This window comes from Psammomys obesus, unplaced genomic scaffold (genome assembly GCF_907164565.1).
Source record: "Psammomys obesus unplaced genomic scaffold, mPsaObe1.curated_primary_1811, whole genome shotgun sequence".
Lineage (NCBI taxonomy): Eukaryota > Metazoa > Chordata > Mammalia > Rodentia > Muridae > Psammomys > Psammomys obesus.
Window position 1 is genome coordinate 41,205 of NW_026596100.1, and position 26,509 is coordinate 67,713.

General features: G+C 39.9%; 1 protein-coding gene across 1 annotated transcript in view; it reads left to right on the forward strand.

The window, feature by feature from the left end:
- Ankrd12 (ankyrin repeat domain 12) overlaps positions 1 to 22,800 on the forward strand; it is a gene marked incomplete at its 5' end in the record, with an annotated part of 61,980 nt that extends 39,180 nt beyond the window's left edge. The window contains 5 exon segments of the mRNA XM_055628362.1: positions 1,016 to 5,691; positions 9,800 to 9,898; positions 13,100 to 13,243; positions 16,551 to 16,646; positions 18,210 to 22,800. Of these exon segments, the coding sequence (XP_055484337.1) occupies positions 1,016 to 5,691; positions 9,800 to 9,898; positions 13,100 to 13,243; positions 16,551 to 16,646; positions 18,210 to 18,395 (5,201 nt within the window).
- Between the last annotated feature and the right edge of the window lie 3,709 nt (positions 22,801 to 26,509).

Consider the following 26,509-nt stretch of genomic DNA (forward strand, 5'->3'; position numbering starts at 1 on the left):
GAGTTGCTTTGTTTTTAGGTGGAGTCTTGTGAGGTAGCCCAGGCTGCCTCAAATTTCTGATTTTTTTTTTCCATCTCACAAGTATAGGATGATAGGCATGAGCTAAAAAACACTCTTGGCTAAGAACTTCTTTTTAATTAGAAAAAAGGATACAGTGAAATAAATTCTACTAAGGCTTTGATTGTATTTATACAATAGTTTGGCTGTAGTTTGGTTTGGATTTTGAGACAAGGTCTCAGTATGTAGCCTTGGCTGTTCCAGAACTCACTATGTAGACCAAGCTGGCCTCAAACTCATAGAGATCCACCTGCTTTCTAAGTGCTAGGACTAAAGGAGGTTGCTACCATGCCTGGTGCTTACCTGTAATTTAATGAAATATTTGTGTATTGAGTAATACATAGGAAATGAGACTATTTTTCCTGTTCTAGGTCTAACTGTAGATAACAAAACTAAAGAACAGAGTAGTACTTTTTATAAATTACATATCTATTACAGTCTTGATTATGTAATTGGAGTTTGGTTTAACTTTTTTCTCATTTTCTCCATGTTTCTAGTATAATTAAAGCCTTGCCATTATTTAAATTATTGAGTTTTATGGTAAAGTTCTGCTAATACATATCTTAAAGTGCATAAAACAAAATCTTTTAATTTAGTAGTTCTTAATCTTTCTTAGTGGGAAGAACCATTTTCTTGCCAGCATAAAGAGGCACATTTATGAGAATTTTTGTAATAATTTTATAGTAAATGCTTCGCCTTAATCCAGGTGCCTCTGCTGTATGCTTTCCCTCTATGGGTGTGTATGTTTATATCCTATATTTTAATAAACATACTGTGTTTAACATGTGCTTTTAAAGCGTCAAGAGTGTCATTAGAAAGGAGCCTTGCTGAAAAGCTGTGCTACAGATTGTAAAATGCTTTCATGTACCTTTGCCTGACTTCCATGTGTGAGATGATTTTATCTGAATTGTCTGGTGTATTTGTGGCATAAGCTATATTTTTCTTTTTCTTATTCTAGATTCAGAAGAAGCTCAGTCTGTAAATCCTTCTAGTGTTGATGAAAATATTGACTCAGAGACAGAAAAAGACTCTTTTGTTTGCGAAAGCAAAACTTTCCCAAGCAAAGCCCCGCTCGCATCTGCTCTTGATGAATACGAGTTCAAAGATGATGATGAGGAAGAGATGAGTAAGATGATCGATGACAGGCACATTCTTCGGAAGGAACAGCGGAAAGAGCATGAGTCTGAAGCAGAAAGGAGTGGTCTGTTTGCAAAACAGGAGAAAGCCTTCTATTCTAAGTCGTTTAAAACTAAAAAACAGAAGCCATCGAGGGTTCTGTATTCTAGTACTGAAAGTTCTGATGAGGAAGTTCTTCAGAACAAAAAGATTTCTACCGCATGCTCCGTTGCTGAAACATCAAATTCTGATACGCAAGCCAAAAAAGATTATGAATACAAACAGAAAGGCAAAGTTAAAAGAAAATTAAAAAATCAGAATAAAAACAAAGAGAACCAAGAGCTGAAACAAGAAAAAGAGGGGAAAGAAAATACCAGAATAACAAACTTGACAGCTAATACTACACTGGATTGTCCAGAAAAAAACAGAGAGGAGGGGAGTTTTAGGAAATCTTTTAGCCCAAAAGATGAGACTTCATTACACTTATTTCATATTTCCACTGGTAAATCTCCCAAACATTGTTGTGGACTAAGTGAAAAGCAGTCAATACCATTAAAGCAAGAGCACACTAAAGCATGTATATCACCGGGAAGTTCTGAAGTGTCTTTACAGACTGATCTAGCTCGGTATGACAGTACGGAACCCGAGTTCTTGCCAGAAAGTTCAAATGTAAAATCTTACAAGCACAAGGAAAAAAACAAACATCAGAAAGATTTCCACCTAGAATTTGGTGAAAAGTCAAATGCCAAAATAAAAGATGAAGATCATAATCCAGCATTTGAAAACTCAGAGTGCATGCTGAAAAAGATGGATAAAGAGGGCAAAACACTGAAGAAACATAAACTGAAGCATAAAGACAGGGATAAAGAAAAGCACAAAAAAGAAGGTGAAGGTGAAAAGGAAAAATACAAAAACAAAGATAATGCTAAAGAGCTACAGAGGAGCATTGAATTTGACAGAGAGTTTTGGAAAGAGAATTTTTTTAAAAGTGATGAAACTGAAGATCTCTTTTTAAATATGGAACATGAGTCCCTAACAGAAAAGAAGTCAAAAGTGGAAAAAAACATGAAAGATGACAGATCGGCTAAGGAAAAGCAGTCCTCAAAAGAGAGGAACTTTAAAGAAGAACGGGAAAAGACTAAAAAGGAAAATGACAAATCTCTTAGGGAAGAAAAGCTGAAAGATACAAAAGAAGAAAGAGACAGTGTATCCACAGAGAAAGAAGCAGAATGCAGTTCTGTGGGTGTCAGTATAAACCAGGAAGCTATTGGGCTACATTCATTGGAAAAGGAAATGGACATTGAAAAACAAGAAAAGCATACAAAAGAAAGGGAAAAATTTGACAAACGATTTCAAACTAAAGAAAAAGAGGTTGACAAGACTGAAAGAAAATTTTCTGAAAAAGAAAAGAAGATAAAACATGAACATAAGTCAGAAAAAGAGAAATTGGATTTTAGTGAATGTGTTGACAGAATAAAGGAAAAGGAGAAGCTATATTCACATCAAACAGAAAGGTGTCATAAAGAAGGTGAGAAGATGAAAAATACTATTAAAAAAACTGATGACAGAGAAAGAAACAGAGAAAAAATGGACAGAAAGCATGACAAAGAAAAACCTGAAAAAGAGAGGTGTTTAGCAGAAAGCAAAGAAAAGCACTTGGAGAAGAAAAAGCAATCTGATAGTAGTGAGTATACTAAATCAGAGAAGGTGAGAAATAAAGAGAAAGATAGGGAAGGAGATAAGAAGGAAAAACTTAGAGATAAAGAAAGTATAATTGTAACTAACTCCAGACATACACAAGAAGAGAAAAAACCAGGTATAGGAGACAGTGCTAGTAAAACCCAGCATGAGAAAATTGTATCCCTTAAAGAAAAGGCAAGGGATGAGCCTTTGAAAATTCCAGATGGAAAAGAGAAAGATAAAAAAGATATAGACAGATACAAAGAACGAGACAAACGTAGAGATAAAGCTCAACTAAATACTTTACTCAGACTGAAATCTGACACAGATAAGCCTAAACCTAAACCATCCCCAGCATCAAAAGATGCTCGGCCCAAAGAGAAGAGGCTAGTTAGTGATGATCTAATGCAGACAAGTTTTGAACGAATGCTCAGCCTCAAAGACCTAGAAATAGAACAGTGGCACAAAAAACATAAGGAGAAAATTAAGCAAAAAGAAAAAGAACGGTTAAGAAATCGCACTAGTTTAGAACTTAAAGTAAAAGATAAAGAAAAAACAAAACATACACTCACTGAATCAAAAAATAAGGAACTTACCAGGTCAAGAAGTTCAGAGTTGACCGATGTTTATAACAAGGAGAAACAATCTAAAGATGTTGGAAGTAATCGATCACAATCTGTTGACACCAAAACTGTATTGAACTTAGGGAAGCCGTCCTTTATTTCAGAGAATAGCTCAAACCGGTCTCCGAGGTCAGAAGGTGAGAAGCTGGGTCTTAGCTCCAGATCCGTGTCCATGATTTCTGTTGCTAGTTCAGAAGATTCCTGCCAAACAGTCACCACCCCACGGCCTCTGGTTGAGTATGACTCTGACTTTATGTTAGAGGGTTCTGAATCTCAGTTGTCATTTTCCCAGTCACCTTTTTTGCCAAATGCCAAATCTCCAGCTCTTTATGAAAAGGAGCTGGAGAGCCTCACTGAACTACCAGAGCGACTTAAACCACCGTTTACAAACCGGCTTCCAGTATGCCACCTCAGGTCATCTTCTGTGGAAGATGTTAAAATAGTTACTAGTGAGGTAAGACCTGCTGTAGAAATCAGAAGATGTAGCATGCCCTCAGTCATTTGTGAACCCATAAAACACTTCCAAGTATCAGAAGAAAGCAATCAAGGCAGCTTAGCTGTGCCAAGAGAGACCTGTCCTTCTCCCAAGCCTGAAGTTTCTTCATCAGTCCCTGAAAGAGGCCTTTCTCATGTGTCTGACTTACATGCCAGCTTTACAGGCTCTCCACCAAGGTCTGTAAACAGCAGGTATATATCATCTGATACAAATGTAATTAAGAGTGCTGTTCTTGGGGGTACTTTGATTGACAGTTCGATGCATTTGGAACCATCCAACCAAGTTGGAGTGATCCAAAGTAAATCATGGGAGATACCTGTTGATAAACTGGAGTCTTTAAGCACCAACAACTTTATCTGCCCAGATTCTGGTATACTTGATCAAGATTCCTCTGCTCAGAGTTTTTGTAATTCAGAAAACAAAATATTAAGAGAACAAAACACTGATTGCTTACCCCAGCACCAGACTGAACTGCCAGGAAATGCGTGTGCTCAGGACCCAGCATCCTTCCTCTCTTCACCTCAACCCTGCTCTTTTTCCAGCCAGTCACTTTCAGATGCTGAATCTGCTCCTAAACACATGTCTTTGTCATATATTGCCAATCCAGAGTCAGGTGTTTTACTACAGAGAAATGCCACTCCTATGATCAGTTCTGTTTTAGATAGTGATAATAACCTTACAAAGGATGTGGAAAACACGTTTGTCTTAGCAGACATTCAGAAGGCAAATTCTTTTGTACCAGTTTACTCTGAAAGCACTATTCAGGATACACTCCCAAACTTTGAGAAGGTGAATTCTTTGCTTGTGTTGCCATCAGAAAAGGACCTCAGTGGGAGAGATACTGCTTCTCAGCTAAACCCACATTATGCATTTAGCAAACTCACATACAAGTCTTCCGGTAGCCATGAAGTTGAGAAGAGCACAGATGATACTCAAGGTATTTCACAGGAAAAAGAAAACAAACTGCAAAGTTTGGTCCTAACTCAGTTGAGTAAATGTGATTCTAATTTGTATGAAATGAATGCAGGGATGCCAAAAGTAAACCTCGGTGAACAGGATAATCCAAAGCATGGTACTTATAGTGAAAAGTACTCGCTTTCCATTGAAGATGAAGAATCTCAGCAGAGCACTTTGTCAAGTGTGGAAAACCATGCACAGCAGTCAGCCCAGCCAGAGATGCATAAATATGACCAGCTAATTAAAGTAGAATTAGAAGAGAATGCTGAAGACGATAAAACTGAAAGCCAAACCCCTCAAAGAATGACTAGAAACAAAGCGAGTACGATGGTAAATCAAAGCAAGCAAATTCTTGCTGGCTGTACACTTTTACCAGAAAAAGAGAGTGACTCCTCCCCAAGGGGAAGAATAAGACTCCCTGAGGAGGATGACCCTCAGACTCACCATCCGCGGAAAAGAAAGGTGTCGCGGGTCCCTCAGCCTGTGCAAGTGAGTCCCTCCTTACTACAAGCAAAAGAGAAAACCCAACAATCTCTAGCAGCCATCGTAGACTCTCTGAAGCTAGATGAGATTCAGCCATACAGTTCAGAGAGAGCAAATCCATATTTTGAATATTTGCACATACGGAAAAAAATTGAAGAAAAACGCAAGTTGCTTTGTAGTGTCATTCCTCAAGCTCCTCAGTACTATGATGAATATGTGACGTTTAACGGGTCGTACCTCCTGGATGGAAACCCCCTCAGCAAGATTTGTATTCCTACAGTAAGTAGACGGTCACCTGATACACATCTGCAACACCATCCTGGGGACACAGCTCAGGGCTGGTCTTGTCTCACATGAAGGCCTTGGCTTCAGTCTTTAGTACCGGGGGGAAAAAGTGTAAGCAAGCTGCATACAGTTTTATGTTTTCTGGTAGTTAATATTTTTAAAGTAAACCCTGGTAGATTAATTTTATAAATGTTAAATCAGTATTCCCAAAGTATTACTTAAATATATAATCAAAATGCAGTCATTATTTTACTTCTTTTTTCCACTGAGTCTTTGAAGTCTGATGCACTTACCATACATGGTAGCTCTGGCTGACCACACTTGACAAAGTGATTTTCTTCTCAGGCATCATGCCCTGCATTTGCTTTTCCACACCCACTCTCCTTTAGTTTTTAAGGAGACGTGTTTTCTTTGAAGCCCCCAATATTTCATTTTCTCTGGAATACTTCCTCTAGTAAGCATTTCTCACTCGTGTTCTCTTCCCGTCGTCTTTCTTGATTGGCCTGTATTTGCCCATTCAGTATATGTGGGTTACTTCTGTCTTAGAGAAAAAAGTCTCCCATGTCTTTACCCAGCTCATCAACCTTAAAACTATCACCTTTACCAGCATGCTTGTCAGAGTGGTTTTTTGTTTTGTTTTGTTTTTTTGGGGGGTTTTTTTTGACAATTTTTTTCATCTCTCTACTTGCTCTTGAGCTAGTATGCCATATCAGAGATCGCCACTGAGTTGTTTGTCAGTTTTGTTCTGTTTGGTCCTATTTAATATCATAACCACCTTGCCCTTCATTAAATTCTCCCTTCATGGACTTAAGTAATAGTATTTTCTACTGGTTCCTCTGCCTTATTGGCTAATCTTTCTGTCCCATCTACTAAAATAAGCCACTAAATTTGCCTCCTTTCTTTTTTATTTGCCCCCTCCTCTCTTCACATTGTCTATATTGCCACTGTAGTATGATGACTTCATTATTGCCTTAGATACTCAGATACGTGAATATTACATATTCAAATGTGTTATATTACATATGCAAATAATTAGTAATTATGTACTAAGCATTGTGCTAGGAACTAGATATCAGAGATGAACAACATAGACACTCTAAATTGCTACCATAGTTCCCTTGTTTTCTCAGTCCAGGTTTATGATGGCCTGAGTTTCATAAGAAAACACATCTGTTGTCAGGGTGTGGTGGTACATACCATTAGCCCCAACACTGAGGAGGCAGAGCTCCCTCAGTTCAAGGCCAGCCTGGTCTACATAGAGAGTTCCAGGTCAGCTACAGCTACATAGTGGATTCCTGTCTTGAAGGAAAGAAGAGAGGGTGAGGGAGGGAAGAAGGAGGAGAAAAAGAGAGAAAGAAGGAAGGAGGGAAGAAAGAGAAAGGAAGAAAAGAACTATTGATGTGACTCGGAGGCTAAACATCTTGCCTTGTTCTCAGGTTCTTAGTTGTTCTCAGGTTGCGTACAAGGTCCTTCCCGTACTGTGCTGGGCTTGGTAACTAACCTAGTGTACAAGAGAGGTGCACTGGAACCCCTAACATACGGTGTGTTTGGCAGCAAGGCTTCACACATTCTTTTGACCTGGTCCTTTTAAATGGATGCAAACAGATACTGTACCAAAGAGTAGCCGAGGAGTGATGCTGGTGCATTTAAAGTCTTAACAGAGTAGATTCAAATGGCAATAGTAGAAAACGCTTAAATAATGAGCAGTAAACTTGTTATCAATACAGACTTTCAGCAAAATCAATTATTAATAATTTGAAAAATATTCCAGTAATAATTTTTTTGTTTCTTGCCCATTTTTATTTTTTTCCTTAAAAGGGAAAGCATTTTAACTGAAATAATGGAGGCCCCATATGGACTATAACATAAACAACATGTTATGTTAGAACTTTGTACAAGCTAGCTAGAAGTACTTAGAAGTAAACAGTCACCACACTCCTGTAAAGGGATGTCATACAAGTTCAGTTCCCTTGAAGCAGCACAGAAAGTCTCTGTTAAACTAGAATTAATTGTTTCAAATATTGCCTTAAAAGAGGTAGAGTGAGAAATTGAATATATTACGGATTTTTGTCTTGATGAGAATTATTAAAGCAAAGGAACACAAGTCTGTGTAGTAAAGCAAGTTTCAATGTAGCATTCACAAGTTAAATATTTCAACTTTAGTGCACACCAGTAACTTTTGTATGGTTTTGAATGATTAACTCCACCTTTCTTCTGGTTGTGTCTTTCTCCTTGTACTTTCTTCTCCATCCTCCCTCATTTTTCTAGTGTATGTGGCTCTTTCTTCATTTGTTGCCGTGGTCCTCTCACAGAGCCTTCCTCTGGCAGCGTCAGTCCTGAATGCTCTTGCTCTGTGCTCCTTGAGACAACTGCAGACCCACAAGAGGTTGTGGCTTTAAAATAGTAGTTTTTCTAAACTTAAGGCAGTTCACAAGACACAGAAATTGTGTTTTTGCTATTAGAGGCCTGAACAATTATTTCAAATATGCTGTTGTTACCTTGTAGAACTTCTGCACTGCTCCTTTGAGACCTTGTTGTGATGTTTTACATGTATTTGGTCCCTCCAAATCCCTGTTTGCTAGTTAGAAGTATTATGACGTCTTTTAAATCTAGCTTTGATTTTTTTGGAAATAGTTTTTCTATATGTTGTCATGTGATCACTGCAGCACCCCCATCGGAATCTGTGTTTTCTAATGGCGTCAGCAAACTGTCAGATGTTCTGAGATAATGTACTGTGCCCTCATAGGCCAGCAGTAGTCACACGTAAGGATATGAAAAGGAAAATACAAATGCCGTAAGGAAAAAAGAGAATGTCCAGCGTCAGAGATGGTTGTTGCATACTTGCCTTTTCTGTATTAACAACAGACTGCCAACAACTTCTGGAGTTAATCAGAAATCATAGTTCATTGCAATACCACATTAGAAATGAACTCGCAATTCTTGAGTGATTATACACAAACTTATGTGGGATATCACATATAATAAAGAAGCTTAAAAACCAAAAGTTTATTGCATAGTTTCATCTACCAGAGAGAGTTCATTAACACCAGGGTTTTTTCTGATTGTCAAGTCTACAATGAGGCCTTGTCTGTTAAACTGAAGCACTGCTCTTATTTCAAGAATGCTTCTATTTTTATACCACCTGTTCTGTTTTTGTGGCCCCTTCATCTTTTCCTGTAACTGATGTTCTAAAATAACGCTCTAGTAGTTAACTTTTTAGTCCTAATAATTTGCTCTTTGAAATTTTGCTGTGGCCTAAGAATCAAAACATCTAAGCACAGTGGAATGCATGTAAAGTTTTAGACAATTGGACCAGACTAAAGAGCAACACCCAGTTGTGTAAAGGCTGTTTTCATCAGACAGACTCACTGTGGCAAATAAGCTGCTGGAGTTTGTTTTGGCTTGGAGTGGTTTGATTCAGCATTTTCTGAATCCGTTGCTTTAGGTAGCCTGGTCTCTTTTTGCAGTCTAATCACCATCCAGTAGTTTCCTCAAATTCTGTTTTGAGCAAACTTGGTTTTGATGAAAGTGTTGATTAGCTCAAAACCCTCCTAACTTAATTGTCCTAGTCAGCCTATTTGTCAGGGTGATAGAGCTGGGAAGGAGGAACCTAAAGTGAGTTTCCATTTCCATCAGATTGGGTTATGGGCATGTCTGTTGGGGCGTGTCTTGTTAATTGATGGAGGAGGGCTCAGCTCACCCAGTGGTACCATCCCTTGGCACACAGGCCTGGTCTGTAGAAGAAAAATAGCTCAGCAAGCCAGCAGGCACCATGCCTTCATTGGTTTCTGCTTCTAGTTCCTGCCTTGGTTTCCCTCAGTGATAAACTGAAACCCATAAGCCAAGTAACCCCTTTCCTCCCTAGGTTGCTTTTGTTCAGTGTTTTATCAGAGCAACAGAGAAAGCGGAAGCAGTTACTTCTGAGCATTTCAGACTGACACTCCCAGCTGTATTAGTCTTCTAGCTGTCTCAGTATGAGATTGACAAGATTAACCATCACAGAGCTGTGTTGTTTAATGCAAGGAATGTCAGGTTTTACATTATGCACTAAAATTTTAATTGTAGATAAAAACTTAATAGTTTATGTGTGCTTTCTAATTAGATCACACCACCACCTTCGCTGTCAGATCCACTTAAAGAGCTCTTTCGGCAACAGGAAGTAGTAAGGATGAAGCTACGTTTGCAACATAGTATTGAAAGGGTAAGGTACCCTCAGGTATAAATTTATGCAAAAGATAATCATTTTTACAATACATAAAAAAAGTCCTATAGCTTTTTATTGTGGATGGCGCCTGTCTGCTGCCATTTGGGGAACTGCTGTGATTTTGTTACCTTGTGTTCATCCAGTTAAAGGGGAATTTTATACCGATCTTAGGCAGTTGCTTTCTTATTTCAATTTATGCTGAAGTGTATATCTAAAATCTCTGTGATGTAGTATCATTTGTTAAATTTGTGGTATTTAGAATAGTCAGTTTCTAGTAGAACATTCGGAATTCCAAATTCTTGAGTAATTGCTTGGTATACCAGCTGCTGTAGGCCAAATAATGGCAAAGGCTATACATATTTTTCCTAATGGGTCTGCCTTAGTATCTTGTTCTCAGTAGTTATTCTTGACATGAATTAAAAAACATAAACAGGTCCTGGAGAGATGGTTCCATGGTTAAGAAATCACTTGCTGTTCTTGTAGAGGACATGGGTTCGGGTCTAAGCATCCACACAGTGATTCACAAACCATCTAACAACTCTTGTTCCAGAGGATCCAAGTTGCCAGTTGTCCACAGGCAGCAGGCACACATGTACACAAATGTACGTGCAGGCAAACATTTACATAAAATAAACCAAAAAAATTTTAACAGACAAAATCCTAGAAATCATGAAAGTCATTTTACATGGATTTACCAAGTATAACCCTTCAAGGTGGGTGTGGTGGCACATATCTTTACTCCCAGCACTCCAGAGGCAGAGGCAGACAGATGTATCTTTAGTTCAGAGCCAGCCTGGTCTACATAACAAGATCCAGAACATCCACTTCTACATAGAGAGACCCTATCTCAAAACAAAACATACACACACACACACACACACACGTACATATATATGTCCATATCCCCTTCAGCTTGTGCTGAAGCCCTGTGGCCTCTAAAAGATAGAAGCTTTGATGTTTCACAGAAATACACAAATGCTTGCCTTGATTTATATTCAGTGGGTTTCCCATGGCAGAGGCCTTTAACTTTGTTTGTACTTTGGACCAATTAGGAAACCTGGAACCAGTTCTTAGACTGTTGTTTTAACTGAGTAAAGTTCATTTGATCCCAGGAGAAGCAAGAGGGAGAGCCAACCACGAGCACAGGCTGGCCTCACAACATGTGGCCTCCACACCCGCCAGCACAGGGGATGCAGAATGGACATGCCACCAGCCTGTCCTCCAGCACTGTGTGCAAGTCTCTATTCTTGACATTCTGGCTAGCACAGATCTCAGGGCTGTCCTTGTTGACAGTGAAGGCAAAAACGTAGTGTAACCGCCATAATATAAGTCTGTAGCCAGGATGAGGGTGGGTTATAGTCTGCCGATAGACATCTCCTAAGTGCAAAAGATTAATTTCAGCACTCAGACTATTCCATTACAAAGTGTGGATACCTGACTCGCTGAAGAGGAATATGTTTATTTCTGTAAATAACAGCATCATAAAAATTAAGCTGGATCTAGAGACCCGTTTCAGCAGTTAAGCACAGTTGCTGCTCTTGCAGAGGGCCTGGGTTGGTTTTTAGCCTGCACATTGTAGCTCACAATCACCTGTAACTGCAGTCTGAAGAGATCCAGAGCCCCCTTCTGGCCTCTGCAAGCACAGGCGTGCAGGGGTAGTACACAAACATACTTGAGGGCAAACACTCATCATACACATAAAAATAAATCTTTTGAAAAAGACAGAGGAATAGGCACATCTGTGAGAATGACAGAAATAGATGGCGTAATAGAATATACCAAGAAATACAGAAGGGAATTGGAACCATCATAAATTATTGGTCAGAAGATAAAAATGATAACAGCTGCTATAGAAACAGTTCAGCTGTTTCTCAACGGTTAACAGACTTGTGACCCGTGGTTTTACTCCTAGTTATTTTCTAGAAAAATAAAAATATATGTTCAGGACAAACAGAAGCTTGAGCGTAAATACTCATAACTGCATTTTCTTAGTAACCCAAAGAATAACAAGTTCAACAAAGGTAAAACAGTTCGGCCCTGTTGTAACACTTCTGTCTAGCCTGGATGTTAAAGTAACGGAAGGCAAATCAACAAAAGGTGCAGATATTATCATCTACTTAAGTTTTACTTAATATGAAGCCCTCATTAGGAAATGAGGACCCAAAGTGGCAAATCCTGAATGCTTTTGTATTAGGTCAGACTAAGAAACTAAGAAAGCAAAGGAAAAATAAAGGTCATTTCAGAGGGCCTGTACAGAGTTCTCTTGGTTTTGCCTCCTGATTCTGGCTCTAAGAATGCTCCTTTCCTCATGGTGTATAGAGGACCTCTTTCACCTCAGGGTTTTATTTCCTACTCAGAGTTCCCTTACCCTAGTTCTTTTTAAAATGACTTGAGCTTAAAATAATCATTATACTAAATTAGCATGTTTTGAAATGGCCTAATCTGCCACTCCTCAAATCCAAATTATCAACTAATAAATGCCATACATAAAATATGTGCCTACAGTAGAATATGATTTGTCCATAGCAAAGTAGATTTCTAGTACATACTACAGTGTAATTGAAGCTTGAAAATACAAAAGTAAGGAAAATATATCACAAAAAAGCTACATAATATATGATTTTATTTATAAATAATTGAGTGTTCAAAACAAACTCAGAGACCAAGGTAGATTGCTGATAGGCAGAAGATACAAGAAAGAGGAGTGACTGCTTATAACATGGGATTTCTTTCTGGTTTGTGTAATGAAAATGTTCTGGAAATAGAAAGTGGATTTCTATATTATTTTACCTGTATGAGGGTTTTGCTGGCATGTATGTCTGCATCACCTGCAGACATACCGGTGTCTGTGGAGGTTAGAAGAGAGGGCATCCAGTCCCCTGAAGCTGGATTAGACAGTTGTGAGCCCCAGTGTGGGTCCTGGGAACTGAACTCAGGGCCTCTACAAGAGCAGCATGTGTTCTGAGCCACTGAGCTGTCTGTCCAAAAACATCCATACACTTGAAAAAACAATTTTTCAAAAGACTGCCAATTTTGGAAAGGGAAGATTTTTCTAAAACACTAGGACTTTTAAATTTCTCAAGCCTCCTGCAAAGAAAATGCTACTCTACGATTATTTAGTGTATGTATGTTAAGTGATTTTATCTAATTTCACAAACAACTTTATGATAATTTTTAATTAACTTTGTGTTCAACTAGGAAAAACTCATTGTATCCAATGAACAAGAAGTTCTTCGAGTCCATTACAGAGCTGCAAGAACGCTGGCGAATCAGACGCTGCCGTTTAGTGCTTGCACTGTCTTACTGGACGCAGAAGTGTACAGTGTGCCCCTGGACTCGCAGGTAAAGTGCTAGTCAGCAGTGCTGGCAAGAACTGTCGTGTGCCTTCCTGTTCTCAGGGGAAAGTTGGGGTACAGTCAGAAGAAACGCAGCTCTTGAGTGTCCCGGAAGCAGCTGGGCCTCCCTAACCATGTGGGTGTGGTCGCACAAGCCCCTAACCCAGAACTTGACAGCTTGCAAACTGTTTAACAAAAATGAAGGGCTAAGGAGGTAAGTCGGTGGGTAGAGTGCTGACGTGTGAGTGTGAGGACCTGAGTTTGAATCCTCAGGGGTGTAGCGCATGTCTAGACTGCTGGTGCTCCTCCAGCCAGAGAAGAGGTAGGACTACACTCAGAGCAGCAAGCACAGGTGCTGCACAGAGCAGTGCAGGTTAAGGGCTGCTGCCCGCGGCTGCCAGCCAGTGCCCATGGACACCCGACAGGTGACTATAACGTGTCATTTCTTTCTTGCTGTTAGGTGACCGCCAGCTCCGACAGCTTGGTGAATGCCTGAGCTCATTGAGTTTTTCAGAAGAGCGTAGACAGCTTACAGGCATCTATCTACACTTTCAAAAAAAATAAACTCACTTTCTTCCCCTCAGCTCATCCTGCATTTATTTCCCACGTGCATAAACTGAGCCTCCCTCCATGTGGGAGTGTCTGCAGGCTTAATTCTGTGTGGCTTCCTGTATGTGATGAGCTGCTCTGACTCAGGATGGCAGTGTTCATGTCCCGCCCGGAAGACATAGCACACCACTCCTAATTACTGAGCTGAAGAAAGGACTCTGAGTGTAAGGGAGTACACAGTGGCACGACCATTGAGATACCTGCAGTTCCATTTTAAAAATTCTAAAGGGGACGATTTTAAATAGTCGAAATTAACAGGTTGGCGATGTTGCTAAAAGCTAGGCCACATGTGTACAGAGGTCTTCTTAATTTTATACCACTATAAACTACTTCGATCCATTTTTTAAAATGTAAATGGAGGTTTATAATCAAGCCACAATGAAAATCTTTTCAAAGATTTATGCTTTTGGTATTCAGAACTCCTGAAATAGTTGGGCTTGGTGTTGCAAAGGCAGGTGGATCTCTGTAAGTTCGAGGCCAGCCTGGTCTACGAAGCAAGTCTAGGACAGCCAAGGCTACATAGAGAAACCCATTCTTGAAAAAAAAAAATCCTGAAATGACAAAAGATATATCAGAACTGGAAATTGAAGTAAAAAAACTACTAGATGAGAACGTTGTATGATTTTTTTTTTAAAGGTGTAAGATATATGAAGACTTATTCATTGGCTTTATTCACTTGTTTTTTCGATTTCTTGGGTAAGCGAAGTTGTTGCCAAGCCTAGCTACCTGAGTTTGAGCCACAGGACCCACGTGGCATTAGAGAGCCAACCCCTACACGTTGTCTTCTGACCGTCACACTCACAGGGGGGGCGTGGTAGGCATGCAGACTGAGGAATGCCTCGTTCTGGTAGGTTCAGAAGAGAATTTCAGCCAGTCAGTGATTCATACCTACAATCTGAGCACCTAGGCAGCCTCTTGGGCAAGAGGGTCACAAGTTTGAGGTTAAGCTAGACTACATGAGACCCTGTTTCAAAAACATAAGCAAAAAAAATGTATATTTTCATTATTACTTGATTTGTTATTTTTCTTATGCGCCTGCATGCCACAATATGTGTATGAAGGTCCCTTCAGGGGTTGGTTCTCTCCTATCCTACTATTGGGTCCTGTGGCTTGAACTGAGGTTACCAAACTTGGCAGCAGGTAAATTTGCTTACCCAAGAATTTAAAAAAACAAGTGAATTCCCCACTAAATTCAAAATGACCTCAAAATCACATATACAGCGGGCTGAGCCAGACTCTGATAGCTACAGGACTAAAAGACACAGACATCTTCTGGAAGGTGGGTGTTTTCACATTAGGATGAAGACGTTGCTGCTTTTGACTGTATTTCTTTCTCCTAGAAAGCCACCCAACTCTTTTTTTTAATCTCTTCTAAAGCTAAATAATATAACTTGTTAATGGAAAGGACACTTGGGTATTTTAAGTGATTTTTTATTATACCTTGACCAAAATTTTCCTACTAAACAAAACTACCAGATTTCAAGTTAAAAATAAGCTTACTGAAATACCAGGATGTGAGGCTTATTCTCTTGACAAGCATACTCAGCTCTAACAGTTTGCGTTTGTAAGAACTGAATCCAGAAAGAGCCCCTTACTGGTCGCTGTAGGGTAGGTTGTATTAGCAGACTGGCTTTCTATCAGATGGATAGGAAAAGCCTGCCTCTCCTTGGGTAGGCCCAGTTCATCTTCTAACTTTCCCTAGCCTACTTTTTCCTCTTCACAATAAATTTGTGCCCTCAAGCAATAATATTGAAAGTGGCCAACCTGTCTCTGAGACTAAAAAGAAAATGAAGTTGCTGAGTATGTGAGGCTGTCTGATGTCCTGACGTTGGCTACTTTGATGGCACTTGTAGAATGGCAGTCCTAGGAGTGTTACGTTGAGTACTTTGTGTAAACACAAACATTGTGATAAGAGCCTGTGATACTTTTAATTCTTAAAATATTCCACACTAAATATGCCATATTAAAATACACTGTAGAAAATTAAGAGTGTATAATTAGTCCAAAATTACACTGAAAGGTACATAGAGGAAATTTAAATATTTTTTAATGTCCAAAACTGATACTGAGAATTTTTTACTTTACTTGTCTGTGCATATGATGCATATCTGGGCACCCAGCATATATATGTGTGTGTATAGGTCAGAGGATGTGAGTGTGTTTGTGTGTGTGTGTATAGGTCATAGGACGAGTATGTGTGTGTAGGTCAGAGGACATGAGTGTGTGTGTATAGGTCAGAGGATGAGAGTGTGGCGGTGGAGTCAGAGAACAAACGTGGAATTGTTTCTGGTTTCTTCCTTTTTGTGCGTCCTGAGATCAAACTTATGTCACCAGGTTTGTGTGATCAAGTGCCTTTCCCTACTGAGCCATCTTACAGGCTTTATTTAAGATCACTTAAAAAGATCCATCCTGGAAGAAGTCTTACCTCTAATGGCAGGTGTCTCCCATGACCACCTTTTCTTTCTATATAAACGTTAGCAAAGAGGACAAGCACAGCACTCCCCATGCCACACCTTCTGAGGAAGCAATAGGACCTTGTCCTAACCAAACACTGCATCTTCCAAAATTCTGTGAGCCCCTGTCTACTTGAAATGGTGATAACAGCTTCTTTAAATTTTCTCTTTAGAAATATATTCCTGTCGTTAATGATAAATGAGCTGTAAAGGGTTTAAAAGTGTTTTACCGCATGGAACATTGTTTTTCAGTCTGATGACAGTAAAACTTCTGTGAGAGATCGATTTAATGCAAGACAATTCATGTCCTGGTTACAAGATGTGGATGATAAATTTGACAAACTAAAGGTGGGTACGTTTACACACAGTTGTTATTTGTTGTTTGTTCTGACACAGGTTCTCATGTGTCCAGGACAGACTAGTTTTGAACTTGATATGGAGCCAAGGCTAGCCTTGAACTTGAGATCCTCCTGCCTCCTCTTTTGAGTCCTACGATTATAGGCATGTAGCACCATGCAGGCTTTATGTGGTGCTGGAGATAGACAAGTGTTTACCAGTCAAATACTCCACCACCTGAGCTACTTCCCTGTAAACCAGGTTCACTGAATGCTTCCCAAAGGTCTTGAGCAGTGACTCAACAGTTAAGAGCAGTTCCTGCTCTTACAGGGAACCCAGGATCTATTCCCAGCACCCCTGTGGTGGCTCACAACCATCTGTAGCTGCACCGGATCCAGTGCCCTCTTCTGGCTTCTGGCCTCTACAGCACAAGGCACAAATGTACACATACATATTTGCAGACAAAATACCCATATACAGCAAATTAATTAAATTGTCTCCCTGTCCTCAGAAATCACCAATAGTGCCCAGTGGTGGCAGCACACACCTTTAATCTCAGCACTCAGGAGGCAGAGGCAGGCAGACTTCTGAGTTCAAGGCCAGCAGCCTGGTCTACAGGGCGAGTTCCAGGATAGCCAGAACAACACAGAGAAACCCTGTCTCAAAAAATAACCAAAAACTGAAAAGAAAAAAAAAAAAAAAGAAAGAAAGAAAAGAAATCACCAACATTGAGAAATAATTAGATAAAGAAACATTGGTTAATCATGAATGTTTATTGTGAACCACAATTAGAAAATAGGAAGAAGTAAAAACCATAAACCTATTTTAAGAACTAATGTAGTGAGGCTGAAAGATGGCTTAGTGACAAAGACTGCTTACTGGCTTTGGAGAGGACTTAAATTCTGTTCCCACTTTCTGTGTCAGCTGACTAATAACCACCTGTAACTCCAGCTTCAGAGAGACCTGATGCCTCTGGCTCCAGAGCCCCCTTACTCACATGCACATGCTCACACAGGGACACGTGTGCACATGCTCACACAGGGACACGTGTACATATTCAAATAAACCCTTATCAAATGTCACAGTAAGAGTAGTTCTGTGTGTTTGTGCTCATTATCCAGTGTACCTTTCTGCTTAGCGTGCTAACACATGAAGAACAGAATGTGAAAACAAATTATGTTTTACACAGTGATGCACACTTAAAATCCTAGCTCTTTGGGATATTGAGGCAGGAAAGTTTCTCCAAGTTTGAAACCAGTCTGGACTACATAGCAAAAAAAAAAAAAAAAAGACTTCAAATTTTAAAGCATTTCTGTCTAGATTTTACAGTTCTTTCAATAATTTGAAATCTCATCATTTCAAAGAATATTAGCAAGTCCAAATTTAAAAGATGAATATGAAGTGGCAGGCCCAGAAGTAAGGGCAAGGTGATATGAACAGAGGCCTAAGGAAGGTTTTGTGTGTGAACTGTTTCTTACCCTTGTGCTTCTATCTTGGTCTCCAACAAAATTGTGTGAGATTGATTTGAAACAGCAAGTGTAACAGATTAATCACTTCTTCTCTTCTTTTAAATAGACCTGTCTTTTAATGAGACAGCAACACGAAGCTGCAGCTTTAAATGCCGTCCAGAGACTAGAATGGCAGCTCAAACTCCAGGAACTCGACCCTGCCACCTATAAGTCTATCAGTATTTATGAGATCCAGGAGTTCTATGTTCCCCTCGTTGATGTTAATGATGATTTTGAGTTGACTCCTATATAGCAGTTGGTATCATCTTAAACCAACGATATCCACGCATTATACTGTGGAATACTGCCTTTTAAGAAAGCCCCTGATACTGTGTCTCTACAGCTGTTAGTGAAGTTAACTAAAGTTGGTTGTGTAGTAAACACTGTCATTTTATAAAAATTTTAAAAATATTTTGGATCTTTGGTCCAAATACAGTTTCTAACAGAAAAGTATTATTTATATTGATCAAAGGTAACTATTGCATTAGAACATGTTGGCAAACTGAGTAGATCTTTAAAAAGTTGTGAAAATCTGTTAACAGCGCTGGAAGTTGTTAGCACCCCGAGTAACAAGATACAAGTAACACTCAGATCTCTTGCAGGTTTTATTAAAAATACATGAATAAACGCAAAGATTCAGTTCCTACCAAATAGATTCTAATGTGGAAGAAAATCTTGGCACAAAATCTTTAGTTTATTTTATTTGTAAATGAATTGTACAGTTTTCTTTTTTGAAAGTTTTAATATTGTCTTCCTTTTTAGTAACTTATTTTATATATATTGTACATCTTGTAATTAATGGTCAAATGTATACAAGAAACTAACCCTCAACATGTGTACAAAGATGTCTGTAAAACTGTCTGTTCTTTTGGACCAAAGTTGTAGTTTTGGAGTGTAATAGCCATGTGTTCGGATAGTAACCCTTTAAATAAGGCATGCATGTGTTTGAGTTAGCTTGCGTCCATCCCATAACTGAAAAGATGGTGGCTTAGTTGTATCGCATGCTTTCTATAATTTAATTCTTTCCATAACTGATGCCTGAGACAGTATGAGACTTCTCAGACCAGTTTCCTTTGAGAGAACCTGGGACTTTTTGTGTTGAACACCTTACTTAGAACTAGTCATACAAAGAAGCTTTAGCTCTTTTTCTCACTGGAGACAGTCTGTTTCCCCAGAACAACAACAACAAATGCCTTTGAATGGAAATTCTGAAATTGTAAATGTCTATTTTATTATTCAACTATGAAAGAACCTGTAAATTATGTAAATATGTTTAATAAATTTTATTGGTCATGTTAAATCATTGTAAACTTTTTTACATTGCTTAAATTTAATCTTTTAAGCTTAATAGCCTTTGCACTTTTAAAATAAAAATTGAATGCGCAAATCAAAGTGAGATACTTGGTAGTCAAAATAAGTAAAAGATTTAGGAATATTCCAGTCCCTGAAATGTTCATGAGATTTTTATTACTGTGTGGTATTTTTCCTTTTATCAAAATGCAAAAACATGTAATTTGCAAAATTTCATAATTGAAATAAGATTTCATATGTTTTTTTATAGTAAAATAATGAGCAATATACTTAGGACAGTCTATCCTGTGATGTGATGTAGATCAGATATTTAGGAATGCTTCAGATATAAAACCTGCTGCTGAAGTTGTAAGACCTTTGGAAAGGAAAATTAGGCTAATCTAAAATCATTGGAAGTAAATGAGATGAACATTTATGAACCCTGCCACAATGCTGTCTTGAATTATGAAATAATACTAGAAATTTCCAATTTTGATCAGGAAAGATAAAAAGAATATATGAAGTGGTAAATGGTTTAAATTCAACTCACAAGTTGGAAATTGCAGCTAGTAAAAGAAAATAATAGTTTTTGTAGTGCAAAGGTACATATTAAGCTTAGGGATTTTTGAATTTTTACATCAACTTATATTTTTATTCTTACTGTACTGGCATGCGCAATAAAGCAGCACGTGTGAAAAATACACAGTGCAAGGATTTAATAAAGGTTGGATGTAGTTTTCCTTAGAAATTTAAATGAAAGACTTTGGCCTTTTCATTGAATAAATGGGGCCAAAAAGGCAGGGTAGATTTTGAAGCACTGGTTTTTGTTGAAGTTATGTTTATTAAAACTGGGAACATTAAAAGCTAATTTATAAAAGCAATACTATTTAATACAAAACAACTTAATGCAAAGTTTGTTTATACTTTAGCCTAGAAAGGAAATTTGGTGAGCTTGTGTGGCAAACTACAAAAATTTTTTTAAAAATTATTGAACATTCAAGAAAACAAGAGAGGAGTAAATCTGTAGAGCATTTTGTTCTGATGTCCAGCCAGGGAAAAGGTGAGGAAGTCATGCTGACCAAACAGACCAGGCTGTTGGAAGAGAGAGAAGAGAGGAGAAAAGCAGCCGCACTTAAGCAGAGACCGGCAGGTGCGGCCCGCAGTCAGTCCAGCTGTCTAGTCTTAACTGCTCACCCTCTGTAGCTCAAACAGCCGGAGGCTCTGCCTCCGCTCTGCACTTTCCTCTGCACACCATCAGGACAGCTAAGTTACCGAACTTCGTAGCAGATGTGTGACTTAGACATAGTTAAGGACTCGTGATGTTAAGAGACTTTCTAAAAGTCTGACATACTAGAGGAACAAACTCGGGATGAAGGATATGCCTAAAAAGGTTTGGATTCTCAAAGAAAAATACGGATGCTTAATTTAATCAGTGATTCTCTTTAAACATCATGAACAAGATACTAAATTGTACCTAAGGATTTGTATTTCTTTAAGTCTTGTTCTGAATCATATCTGTTTAATAAATGACTAGTTAATATTTGTGCATGTTATTTAATAAAGAGTTATATTTTTATAGAAAAAAATAAGAGTGAAATGTGTGCTAAGTGTTTTTTACTTAATGTTCCACTCCTGTATAATTAAGTGAAACACCAGTGTTTACTTGGGCCTCCAGCAAGATGGCAGAAATACTCATCTTGTGAAAACAATCCCATTGAAATCAAGTCAGGAGAGGTCTCACAAATGAATTGTCAGAGACATGCTGCACAATTCCCAAAGCCCATGAACCTCATTTGAGTGGCACTTGGAATCCTAGTGCTCCAAGAAACCGAGTGCAGGGTGAGATCGTTTTCTTCCTCAGAAAGTTGGCAGTGTCTTTGATTCTACCTCTACTGCTCTCACATATAAACTCCCAAAATTTTTGTACAGGCTATTGACTAGTTAAGGGAAACATTTCACCATTAAAAGATTTTTTTTTTTTTTTTTTTTTTTTAACCAGGAAGGTGGTTCATTCCAGTAATCACAGCATTTGGGAAACTGAGGCCAGAGGATTGCCATGAGTTCAATGCCAGATCACACCCACGTGAGACCCTGTCTCAGAACAACAATAATACCAGTAAAATTTCCATTCAAACACAGAAGTCAAAGATAATAATCATTAGGGATGTGTGTAATGTTTAGTGTTTAAATTTTCATTGTTTTGTTTTGTTTTTGAGACAGGGTCTCACTATGTAGGTTTGGCTGGCCTGGTAATTGGTATATAGACCAAACTAGCCTCAAATTCAGAAATCTGCCTCCTCCTGCCTCCCACGTGCTGGGATTCTAGGTGTGCACCACCACACCGAGCTAAATTTTCTTGCAATTCATTATCTTGTTGGTGGCTTCTTAGAAGTTTTGTCTGTAATTAAGAGGGAGCTAAAGAGCCCACAGGACAGTCACCAGAATTTGTCCAGTCATGCAAACTAGGATTCATAAAAGAAATTGAGCCAGATAAAGTAAACAATTCCATTAACTCAGACTGCTCTAACTCTGTGGAATTCTCAGGGTTAGCACAAAAGTAGCAAGAAATACAGCTAGAGGGTTGCCCAGGTTTCCCTGTGAGTAAATGCACACAGTATCAACAGTAAGAGACTTTTTTGATCATGAGACATACTTCTGTCAGAGGAAATAATGTGACATTTTTGCCTAAAGATAGGCAGTCTTTGCTCACATGGGGAATCAGTGTTTTATGTGCAAACCTAAGAAATGGCAAGCACATTTGTTTTTTAAAATACATTTTAAAAAAATGGTTACTATATCCAACTCTTGGGCTAGCACTAGATGAAAAGCCTTTATGTAGCTGTTTCCCCCTTCTTTTTAGAATGATGTTACATACTTGTGTTCACAGATGAAAAAGAACTTGTAACCCCGCATTCAGCTTTACAATGTTTATCAATACTTTTTTAAACATAGTTATGATTTAGGTCTAATTTTTTTTAAAACAATCCAGACCTAAGTAAGCAGTTTGATAACTCCTTGTTACAAGTACCCAACTCCCCCCCCCCAAAAAAAAATTTTTTTTTTCATCTTCCATAAAGCCCCTCAATCCTCAGTCCATGCTGTCTCCCCCAGAGGCCACAGCTGGGCTGCTTGCTGTCCCTCTGTGTTAGTCCCTAGTCCCTGCTGTCGTGGAAGTGAACTCACGTAGTATATACCTGTGTCTGCCTTCCTCAAGCAGATTTTGAAATTGATATGTGTTTCGTATACCAGTAACAAGTAGTAATTTTTAATGACTCGTGTACTGTACAAATTTGTTCTCTTGTTGTTAGTATTTGGATTGTTTACAGCTTGGGGTATTGTGAATAAACCTGTGGACATGGAAACCGTAACTGTGAATCTGCTTCTCTTTTTTTATTTCTCTTAGGTATTAACTGTCAGAATTCTGTCACAGCTAGGGTTAGTGTTTATCTTTACTAGAAAATGGCAGTTCTTCAAAGTGAATGCGCCGTTTCTACCACTGCAGCCATGTGGGAGAGGCGAGCTACTCTGAAGCCTCTCACAGCATAACGCCTGACCTCGTTTTGGTTTGGGTCTGGTTTGGTTTGGCTTTTTTCAGTCTTCAAGCATTTTTCTCATACTTTTTTTCTGAGTTGTCTTTTGGTTAATTGGTGGACTTTTTATGCATAATGGTCCTTCATCAGATGTGGCCTCTTTGGGTGTTTTTATCCAGTGTACAGCTTACCATTTCTGTTCCCTTAGTGACTAATTACCTTATTCCTCCTCCTCCACATTATCTCTGTGGCCGCACTATCGATACAGGCTGAACGATAGTCATCAGCCCTCCATGCTGTGCACAACCATACACTCTCCGTATCACCCGGCGCAGTGCTGTGCTGGTCACTGGAGCAGAGTGTGTATCGATGAGAACAGCTGGAGCCAGGCCGTGACAAAAAGCTGACGATTATATCAGTGTCTCAGAACATGTAGGGTTTTTTTTTTCTTTCTTCCTTTTTTAAGGGCGAGGAATTACTTGTTTGTGATGTTGTGACAGTCACTTTCTGATCATTTGAAGAATAGTTCAGTGATGTAGATGGATGGCCAGTTGTTGACAAATTTCACTGTGTAGCATCAAAAAGTTTACTCTTGAGGCCACGTGGCTCTGCAGTAAAGGTGCCTGCCACGAAACCTGGCAGCCTGAGTTCAATACATGGTGGAGAGAGAACAGACTCCCTCCTGCTAGTACTTCTTGTGCCTTGGCCTTCTCATACCTGCGTACAAACTCATGCCTATCTGGCCACAGCCTTCTCATGCCTCCATACAAACCCATGCTTGTCAGTGTCAACACGAAACATCTCTCACTGCAAAGGAAAGAAGAGGAAGTCACTGGAGTGTGGAGTCAGGCTGCCCAAATGGCTTGTTTCACTGTGGAAATGCTCAATGTCACCTCTTTTAGTCACAGAACATAGAAGGCAGTAAGTCAGTGCAGTCAAGGACATTAGGTAAGTGGGTTAGAGTCAAGTGGGGCAATTCTGTCATAGGTTCCCAGCGCCATCTGATAACATTCTTAGCTTTTGGGTTGGTAGAAGCTAACAGTCTACTAAGCTAGTTCATCCCCGTAGTCAAGGATGCACAGACAGATGCAGAGATGGCTGTAACTAGCTGTTAACAGGACTTGGGGTTGCCCATGAAAACGGCAGCAGTTGGTACCTCTCCACAGTCCTGGAGTTAGCCTGCGGGATCTTCAGCAAAGGACTGGCTGTTTCCCACTGGTATTGGAAATGCCTCAAGTGATGGGATTTCTGCCCACAGCTTAACTTTAAGTCTCAATCATTACCTTTAGCAGCGTTCACTGCCAGTTCATTTTCTTAAAGTGATGAGCTCCCACAGGCATGTCCTTGTTAGGTTTATTTTAAGATGCCATGCACATACAACAGATGTGATATGAAAGAGGTCTCCCCCCCCCCAAGGGGAGGGAAATTGAAAGAGAGTTAGGGCCTGAGTGAGCCATGAATGAGGGGGAAGAGAGGGAGTGAGGGGGACCCACTCCAACAGAGAAAATCAGAGCAAAAGAGCAACGAAGTGAAGGGTTGGTCCTTTTACATACCATGCAGCTGAACCTGGTCTGCCGGGTTCAGGGTGTACCTGCCTGAGGGCCAACACATGATGGCATTATAGGTTATTAGGCAACCCAGAAGCAGGCTGCCTATCCACTAACCTATCCAACCATCCTGGGATTGTAACATGCCATCTACAAAGCTCTCACTTGAGAACCATACAGTTGAAGTTACTGGCTTTTGTTTTTAATCACAGAAAAATAAGATTTTAAAAATAATTTTATGATTCTGTGTTGAGTCCAAGCTGTATGCATGTTGTCATGGAGCATGTATCTGCCAAAGAGCCAAGATGTGGTAACAGTTACCCTGCGGCTCATCTAGGGGCTCTTCTCCAGACAATCATCTTATTCTGGCGTACAACAAAGGTGCCTTATGTTTCCCTCTGTTTTGTTAGGTTAAACATAAAAGGTAGAGATTTGAGGTTTGGGCTGTGTAGGTGGGGAGCCTGAATGTATGTCTGTATTGGAAGAGGGCACCAGATCCCCTGGAACTGGAGTTACGGATGGCATGAGGTGCCATGTGTGTGCTGCAAACTGAACCAGAGCCCTCCGGAAGAGCAGCCCCAGAAGTTGGCTTTTTGTTTTAAACTGAGAGCTTGGCAGAGGAAACCAAGGACACAGTTGCCCATATCCGCCTTTGTGCTGGACATGGGCACAGTTTAAACCTGACTTTCTCTGCCAGACCATGTCAGGGCCCCAGCTGGAGACCCTCTACATTTTGAGACCTAGTGGCCTAGCTTGGTACTTCCGCAAAATGACAGCTCAGAATGGATTGCTCGTCTCCAAAGCGTTGCTGTGTGAATGTGTGAGAAGAGAAGGAAGAGAAAGAAGCTACTTTTGTGTTGCTGCTGATTGGTTTGGGCAAAATGAAAACCTAATTAACAAAAATTAACAACCCTTCCCCACCCATACACACCACATGGGCTTCAAGAGGCTGTAAACAGTGGACATTCTTTTGTAAAGTACTTTTCAGACAATTTTAACTATTAGAGAAGTTCCTACAGAAAGTTTAAACCCTACCCTGGGGATACCATTGACGCTGAAGTAATAGTTTAGAGACCCACAGCAACTCTGTTAACTACACAATGGCATTCATTTAGCCTGCCTTGCACAACCTGGATTGTTCAGGGAGAACTCTCGTGGGTCCCCTTTGCTATACTTTGTGCTTCTGAGGGCCTCTCGGGTCAGGAATCCACCAAGGCAAGAGGACATGCCCAGTGAGCCCTCCTGGATCCCCACACACACTTGAACAGGTTCCCAGCCTTTCGCTCTGAAACCCTTTCACTCTGAAACCGCTGCAGAGCCCATGCAGCTGGCTCCATTCCTAGGTCCCTGCACTGGAGAACCCCAGAGGGGGCCAGCAGGCTGCAGTTTTGAGAGACCAGCCTCGCTGGAGCCCGGTGGGTTAGGTATGCACAGAGTTGACAGCTAAGTCACCGTTCACAACTAGCTTCTCGGGAACACTGTTGTTAGCCCAGCGTCACAGCTGACAGGTGGCAGAGGCAGCCTGGTTGGAAAGTGTGACAAGTAGCCCACAGCCTACACTGTCCTCAGGGTCCTGCAGAACTCTGAGAGAATGAACAGCTTCTCAGGTGAGGTTCAGGGGCTGCTGGGGCATCAAGTTGCTACGTCTCAAGTCAGCAATGACAAGTGACTGCAATTTAGCAACTTAAATGAACACTCAGTGTAGCACGACATGACTGTGCCCTGGAGATCAGGAGCCTGAAATAAGGGCTTTGGCTTCAGCCCCTGGGGAAATTGCATTTCCAAGGTCATTGCTGTTCCAGAACTCAGTCCCATGTGTTACAGGGCTGAGGCCACCTTGCCCTCCTGGCTGCCAGCCAAAGGCTTCTCTAAATTTCAGGAGGCCACCTTCATCTGTGCCGTGACGAGCCTTCCAGCCACAGGCCACTAAAAGTATCCAGATCTTTCTCACGCATCAGTCTGATCTCTGCCGTTGATAACTGGTATGAACTCTGGATTCA